Here is an 8342-nt window from a genome sequence, read left to right as displayed (position 1 = left end):
TTGTCTAAGCAGAGTTGGTTGTTGGAAGCCAGGTGGCCCGAGGGAGTAAGGAGTGAGGGAAACAAAATACAATTATGGCCAAGCCCCCTTGTACACATAATGTGGTTAACGACATTGACCTCAAAGAACCCGAAGGTTATCAATATTTCAGAACCACCCAGGTGGCACAGCCTTCCTGGCCTCTCTCCTCGTCCACTTGTCTCGTCCTGTAGTACCTCCTCTGCCTCCCCACGCCCAGTACACACAACAGCACTGGTACGGTGGCCGGGGTGGGGCGTGGTCTGTTTTCTGGTTTATTGTTCCATTTTGCTGACATTTTCTGATTTTCCAGGGACCTGTTACTTCCTGAGGGCTGCCACGCTGGGAAAGAATCACCAGCCAAAGGCTGTTCCACAGTCCTGAGTTCTTGACCTACTTCTGAAAAGGGGAAGTCCAGCGTGAGAGGCCACCCCAGGTGGTGGCACAGCCAGGGCCTTGGAGACAGACAGATCCAGGCTCTCTATTTCCAACTGCGCGACTGGGGGCAGTCACATGCCCTCCTTGTGCCTCAGTTTCCTGATCTGTGAAATGGGCAGTGTGGGCGCTGGCTCCCAACCTTGCTCTCAGGGCTGCTGTGAGAAATAAGTGCAGTTCTGTACTGAGCACACACCTGATGGGAGCCAGGTAAATGTCAGTGAGGACATCCTTTAGATAAAGGAAGATGGCAAAGGGCAAGTCCCAGGGTGGCAACGCACAGCGGTTAACCTACATTATCCAGGGCTGAACAGCTCCCCAAGAAGGCTCAGAAACCCAGCCCATCTGCACCGGGCAGCCGGGCCATCTCTCAGGGACAGTATCTCATTGCCACACTCTGGACAGTTGAATGGCATCCGATAAGAGAGCCAGGGTGCCTTTGGCCAGCCATGGCTCCTCTGCTGTTGTGAGCACCACCCACATGGGTCTCCCTGGTGCCTGCTCTTGGGTGCACCCGCGGTTGACCCATTCCACTCTCGGATGGAGAGCTGCTTTTTTAGATATACCGCTGCTCCGACTCAAGTCCTCACTGTAGCTCTCGTTTGCTTATTTGCTGTCAGCTGGGTTCCTACTCTTCTTTGCTCTGACATGTGTCGTAGGGGCTGGGGCCCCACCAGCTGCATTGCCTGGACTCCCTCCAGCGGGCTCCCAGCTAGGTTCTGGGAAGAGGGGGTGCTGGCAGGGGAGATGTGAGGAGAGGCGACTTCTCCCCTCCTCCCTGCGGTCGCTGGGGGGGGGGGTTTGTCTCAGACCGACAGCACTAGTGACATCCGAGGGTGACGATGGTGGGGGCTGTGGCCTGGCAGGGCTGCTGCTGGGCTCCTGCTGAAGCGGCTCAGCTCTACAGCCAGGGCCTTGGAATCACACTGGTCCTGGGTCCGCTGGGCATCTCCAGCCCAGGGCGGTCAGTGCTGGCTTGCCTGCAGTCACTTCTCTCCGAGTAACCTACCTGCCCCTCCACGCCCCTCTCCAGTCTTCCAACACCCTTGCTCCCGACTCCCGAATGAGCCCCCTCTGAGTGAAGAGCCCAGATGGCTTCTGCTTCCTGGCCAGACCTGGACTAACACACCACCTGAGTGACCATCCAAGATTCACATCTTCGGAGTGATTCTGCACACCTCTGTCAGGCGTGCCATGCACCGACTTTAAAGTTTAACCTTCAGGAGGCAGACTTGCTTCTATTTCCCCCTTTTTCCAGGTTCTTGAACGGAACCACCCCAAGACCCTCACGTTCCTCCTGCCGTCCACTCACTTCCCCTTTTGGAACCTCGATGAAGCCACAGCAACAACCTAAAACGAGAGGTAGGAGCATGTGCCTTTGACCCAGCAGTCACGCCTCTAGGAATTTACCTTGACAACAACATCACAGAAGAGACAAAACAAGGATCGCCAGACACAGTCATGACCGGATTGCTTATGATCATGAAAATCTGGAAGCACAAATAGAAGATCGGTTACATAAATGTTGCTTCTTATATAATGTCTTTTTTTTTTTGTAAGTAGAAAGATTTCCATCCTCTGTTATCAGATTAAAACACAAAACAGGCTACTGGACAGCAGATATACTATGACCACAGGTAAGCAGAATCGGGCGCATATGCATGCATTTCTATTGAGACACAGATGTTTCATAGAGTAGTTGCCAAAATACTGACAGCGGTTCTCTCTTGGAGGAAATTTGGGGTGGGTTTTATATTCTTCTTTGTTCTCCTCTATGTTGTCTGAATTGTTACAGTTGATGGATCCCTTTTACAAAACACTTTGTTTTTTGAAAGGCAGTGGGCGAAGATAGCAGTGAACAGAACCAACAAAAATTTCTTCCCTCATGGAGCTGACATTCTAAGGGTAAAAAATAGAGTGAAACATATAGTGGGGTGGATATTCGTGGGAGGCAAAAAAGCAAGAAAGGAGAAAAAGAAATGCATCTGGGGCGTGGAGGCTTAGGGTTAGGGAATGTGTTACAACTTTTAAAAGGATAGTGACGTTGGAGCAAAGACCTGAAGGAGGTGAGAGAGCAAGCCATGTGATACATCTGGGGAAAGGTGGTCCAGGCTGAAGAAAGAGCTAGTGCAAAGGCCCTGGGGTGGGAATGTCCCCGGTACAGGGGAGAAGCAGCAAGGAGGCTTGGGGGACGGGAGTGGAGGAGAATCTTAAGAGATGAGGTCAGGCAGGTAAGAGGGGACCAGCTTATGGAAAACTTTGGCTCTCACTCTGAGACGGAAGCCACTGAGAGTCTTGTGCAGAGGAATAACCTGGTCAGAAAGGTTTTTAGAAGGCCACTCTGGCTGCTCGGTGAGAATAGGGAGGGAGCAGAGAGGCCATTTGAGAGGCAATTGCAGTCACTCAGGTGAGAGAGGATCATGGCTTGGACCAGGTGGTAGCAATAGAGGTGGTGGGAGGTGGATGGATATGGAACTCTTTAGAAACTAAAGCCAAAGAGATGTGCTCTTAGATTGGATGTAGGCATGAGAGGTAAAGAAGAGCCAAGAATTACTTCAAAGTTAGAGTCAAAGAGTCTTTCCATCACTGCTCCACCCAATGGAGAATCCCATCTGCCAAAGCACCAGCAGCTCCCCCTCTGGTCTCTGTTTGAATGCCTTCAGAAACAGGTCCCTCACTACCTCACAAAGCTGAGCCAGGTGACTGCTGGTAAATTCTTCCTTGTCTTAAGCCTGCGATTCTCTGCCATGGATCTTATGCCAGCTTCCCACTTGCCACCTTAAATCACCACATGCTTGTCTTATGCTTTGCCAACCCTAAGACACACTAAGCCTTGGGAAAAACAGTTATCAGGGCAGTTTAGTGTCCTTCAGAGGGAAGACTCAACCTTGAATCAACAAAACTAATTTCCTTTTTTCTGCCCAGCCCCTTCAAACTGATATTTTGCTTGAACTTAATTCCTTTTACTACTTCCCCAACCCTCTGCCCCAGAAACTATCAAATTTCCCTCACTCTGCCTTCTGCAAGGTGAAGGCCGTCTTGCCCTTCTAATCCTCTTTCAGCCCCATCTCCAAAAGCCCTAAACCAGGCCTGGTTTATGAGGCCCCACTCACCCAGGACAGGAGCTCAGACATTCTTTTCCCTCCAGTCTGCCCAGATGGAATGAGTATTATGTCAGCTCCTTCCTCTGCTCTCTGCAATCTGAATCTCCTATAGAAATATAATATATACATACGTATGTATATATACTGGCATGCTGACCAAATGATCCAGTCACCGTATCTAAATTTAGGATTTATATGCTAGCCCCTCTTTGTTCTCAAAAGATGTAGGATTTTGTTTTTCTTGCTATTGTTGCTTTTAATCTAATGCAAAAGAAGTCAGTTAAAATTAGAACCAAAGACTGTTCAAATGAGTAAAAGCCAGAAGCTGATGCCCCCCCGGGTGCTGCAGACAGATGTCAGTTTAGCTGTTTCTTCAGCTTAAGATTAGAACAAAGGCTGGGCCCTTAGACCACGGAGTCCCTTCCTGAAAAAGTGAAGAGGAGAGGGGGCTTAGTCCCTCAGAGACGGAGGGCAGCTCAGACCCAAGTGTGTGATTCTCATGCCGCTGGGTGCCTCCTGACACCAGGCGCAGGAGAGAGAAAGGAACAACGCCCGCTGACCATAGAGGGGCGTTTGGACCACACTTTCAGGAGCGCACAGCCCCCATCACATCCATGGCTGGTTCTGATAGGCGCAGCAGATGCCATCATCCCCGTCTGACACAGGTCAGAAGACCAAGGCTCGGAGGGGTTAAATAACTTTCCCACAGTCAAACCTCAAGATGCAGGAGGGTATAGCTCAGTAGTAGAGCGCATGCTTAGCATGCATGAGGTCCTGGGTTCAATCCCCAGTACCTCCATTTTAAAAAATTAAATAAATAAATAGATAAGCCTAATTAGCCAGCAGCACCCCACCCCCCCAAAAAAACATACAAAAAACAAACAAAAAGTCTCAAGAAGCCTGGCCTCCTGTGTTTACCGTTCTCTCCATGCCCTTCAAATTGTTTAAATTCAAATTGTTCAAATTGTTGATAATTCCTCTCTGAGAGGGCTGGGAGCCCCTGGAGGGCAGGGCCCTTATTCTATTCGTCTTTGTGTCCCCCGAGGGCACCAGCATTGTAGGCATCCAATAAATGTTTGCTGAATTGGTTTGAACTCCATTGAAGCTTCTTTAGAAGTGGATGGTTAGACCTAAGACACCCTGGCTTTAAAACAGCGAAGTCCCACAAAGAGCTGCTTTGAAAGTTTGAGTAAAAGATGGAGGAATCCAGGCCCCCGCTGGGGCGAAGACGCCAGTTCCTAAAGAAAGGTGGCAATGGAACAGGCAGGAATCCCAGAGCAGACACCCCCTGGCTCCTCACTGCGACGCAAAGTATGTCGTGGGCCAGTAGAATCAGCATACCCCTGGAGCTGAGTAGAAATGCGGGGTCTCGGGCCCCACCCCAGAGCTGCGGAAACAGAACCTGCATCTTAACAAGCTCTCCACACCCATGTCTGAGGGGCACTGGGGGTGCCAGAGACTGCCAAGACCGGGCAGCTCACCAGCTGGGAGCCCTTCAAATGCTCAGGACGGAGTTACTCTGTGCGATGTGGTTTCCGACCCTTGGTCTGTTTCTGGAAAAAGAGCAGTAGATTGGCTTCTGGCGAATTAAGCACGCTTCATGAAAACGCTAATTCAAGTAGGAAGGCGAGAAGGGCCCTCCTCTTTACGGGAAGTCAGATCCTGGAGGGCAGAGGTGACTCCAGATTTCTGAAATTCCGTCCAGGTCTCCACCAAGGGACACTGGCAAAGTCTGGAGACAAATTTGGTTGTCACAACTGCGGAGGGCAGTGTTACCGGCACTTAAGAGGAGAGGCCGGGATGCTGGCTTCCTCCTTATGGGCCAGTTACTCTGTGATTTGGTTTCTGCTCCAATACAGAGAAAGGGGGTGGGTTTACCAAATTTAGGGAGGGCTGGGAGTTTTAGAAAAGAATCAGAGAACCTTTAAAAGCTTATTCTGCACAAGAACGAGAAAAGTTGAAATAACACTCAAGTTGTAACAGAGGGTTGGGACAGGTAACAAAGAACAGAATGCAAGTGATGGAATGAATGTGGCAGAGAAAGGCCAACACCCAGAAGGTACGTACAAAAATCTTGTTTATTGTAAAAAAAAAAAAAAAAACTTTTATTCAAAAGAAAGACTTAAATACCCCCCTTCTCCAAATACATCAGATTTTTCTCACTTCTCTATTTCCCAAACCTCTTGAAATGTGGTTATAATGAGAAAAAAAGATTTATTTTCCCCGAAATATTTTCTAAAAAGAAACACATAAAAGTCCTCAGAGATCAGACACAACATCGACAGCTGGCGAGTGGGAAGCTGGAGCCGCCCTGGGACTGCTGCTTCCGTTAACACGCTTCGCACTTCCAGGATACGCAGAAGTCACAGATGGGGGCCGTGAGAGGATGGTTCCCCCAGCATCCTCCCCAAGGTCCCACCACCACCGTCTTGGCGCACTTTTCCTGCCAGGAGTTCAAGGCCTTTTCCAAAACAAGAGAAGGACATGTGAAGGGCCAGGAGAGCCCCAGGGAGCAGGGCAGGCAGGCATGAGTGCTGAAAAGGATCCTCTCTGGGGAGGGAGTGTGAGACGCACCATCGTTTCAGGTTGAAATGCAAGGGGAGGAGGGTTCCTTCTGATCTTCTGCTGGGACTGCCTGGCTCATGGGTGACTGGCAGGGGCGCCTGGCGCACTCGGGACTCGGGATCCCTTTAGTGTGCTCGGCTCCGATGCACAGTCCGGGGGAAGCTCCATCAGTTGGCATCAGGGGCCTCTGGCGGGGGCTGAGGCTGAGACCCCAGGGAGGAGGCCAGTTTGGTGAGGGCCCTCGCTATGACGTCCAGGTGGCCATTCATTGTCCGTAACTCCACAAGGATGTCCCCAACGTTCGCTTCCAAGCTCGCAGTGGCGGCGACGGGCCGCGCGCAGGGCAGCGGGGAGGCGCCCTGGTCCTCGGGGCCCTCCTCTCTGCCCGCGGCGCCCGGGAGCAGGACGCGGGGCGCCGGTCGATCGCGCTCCTCCCCGCGGACGCCGGGAGGGGTGGCCGAGGGGCAGCTGGGCAGCCAGTCGACGAGGCGCGGGGCCGCCTCCGGGGAGGAGGCGACCACCGAGTAGTGGCCCGCGCGCCGGGGGGCGCCCGAGGCCGAGGCGGGAGGCGCGGGGACGGCGGGGAGCGGCGGCAGCAGCGGGGGCAGCACCGAGGGCCCCGGGGAGAACGCCTGGGGCTCGCAGGACGACGAGGGAGAGGGCGGCGCGGCGGTGGAGGGGCCTGGCTCCTCGGAGGAGAGGAACAAGGTGGTCGAAGACTGAGAGTCCAAGGTGCTGGGCTCCGAATCTGTCAAGGAAGAAACAGAAAGGGTCACTCGGGCATTTATTGTCAGCTGTATGCCCAGCGCCATGCTAGGTGTAAAAGAACTGAGGAAGAAGGTGGAAACGTATTTCCTACCCCCAGACTTGCAATGGAGTAAGGAAGAGTGGGTTACAGGAGCACAGGAGTTCGAGGCAGGGGAGCCCGGGGAGTCCAACAAGGCATCCTGGTGGGTAAGGCTCTGCACCGAGGTCTAGACAGGGGGCGCTGCTGTGAAGACAGGGAGCAGGTTCCAGACACTGGACGAAGTTCAGCCTCTTCGGAAGCAATCTTGCCAAGGACGTAGGCGGAGGCTGTGGAAGAAGGGCCCTTCCCCACTATTCGCGGGAGGAGAAGAGTGACAAGCAGAGGGTCCCTCCACTGTCCCAGCAACGCCAAGCTCTCTGTGCGGGAGTTGAAAGAGTTTGCAGCTAGGAGCCAGAAGTTCTCACAGCCATTTCTCACTCTGCCAGGAATGCCATGGAACCTTGGGCCAGACCCATTTTCCCTTGGAGACTTGGTTTCGTTTCCCCATCTGTACAGGAAGGCTGCGCCCAGTGACTCCCCCTGCCCCAGGGCCCTACCAGGACTGACTGACCTGCCTACAAAAGTCATCAGCTTGAAGCATTGGACTAAGTTCACAGCAGGCCACGCCCAAAGGCTCTACCTGCCTCCTTTTGTTAGTTCTCCCCTAATCCCTTGAGCCCCCAGGTAGAAAGCGGGCGGCAGCTCTTTGTGATTGGTTATGGTAACAGGGTTTACCAACCTCAGATCAAAGGATCCACATCAATGCCGAAGACCTGAAGTCAGCTGTTTCGGACACCCTGTTCCCGCCTTTGGGCAGGTGGCCCACACTCGCCCTGGAAGCAGTTCTGAGTTTTACTGGAGCCAAGTCTCCAATGCCTCGCTCCCAATTCCAGCCGGAGTGTCTGCTCTTGGCTTTCCACATGGTCGGTTTGGGTGCCCACTATTAATGCCCTGCCCTTGAGGACTTCCAAGCCTTTCGAAGGTGGAACTTGCTCGATTACCTCAGCCTGTTATCTTGTGGGGGGTAGGGGGACAACATGATGACAGAGCCAGTGAGCAAACACGTTCCCTGTTGCTTGTGAACATGTGTGCTCTCGCCACCAGTCACGGGTGAGCGGTTCCTTCGTCTGCGCCTGGTGGAAACTCAGAGCAGTGCTCAATCAGCTGGCGGGAGCTTGTTCCCTTCTCCATCCTGACTTCAGCCCAACCCTGTTCTCACAGGGCTCACAGGCCCCAGATGTCCCCATGTCCAGTCTATGTGGTTAGGAATTTTGTCCACGGGAGCAGAGAAGCAATTGCTCCCCGGGGACCACATTCAAGGAGAGCCACTCATGTACCTGACAGCTTCTAGGATGGAAATTTCATGGGGATTTCCTGCTGTTGGATTTCACAGAACTGCCTCTCCTCCACCAAAACCTTATTTCCCCTGGTTT

At 52.6% G+C, this 8342-nt stretch overlaps 1 protein-coding gene across 2 annotated transcripts in view; it reads right to left on the bottom strand.

Moving 5' to 3' along the window:
* Window positions 1–5636: 5636 nt before the first annotated feature.
* Window positions 5637–8342, bottom strand: part of RUNX2 (RUNX family transcription factor 2) — a 300299-nt gene continuing 297593 nt past the window's right edge. Inside the window, exon 7 of one of the 2 annotated variants that reach the window (XM_064476544.1) lies at window positions 5637–6870. In XM_064476544.1, coding sequence (XP_064332614.1) covers window positions 6290–6870 — 581 coding nt within the window. In that variant the 3' untranslated portion in view covers window positions 5637–6289. The remainder of the gene's footprint in view (window positions 6871–8342) is intronic. The other variant, XM_064476542.1, reaches the window with a different exon arrangement.

This window comes from Camelus dromedarius, chromosome 19 (assembly GCF_036321535.1).
Source record: "Camelus dromedarius isolate mCamDro1 chromosome 19, mCamDro1.pat, whole genome shotgun sequence".
Lineage (NCBI taxonomy): Eukaryota > Metazoa > Chordata > Mammalia > Artiodactyla > Camelidae > Camelus > Camelus dromedarius.
Note: the sequence above shows the minus strand (reverse complement) of the source record. Positions and strands in the feature narration are given on the sequence as shown.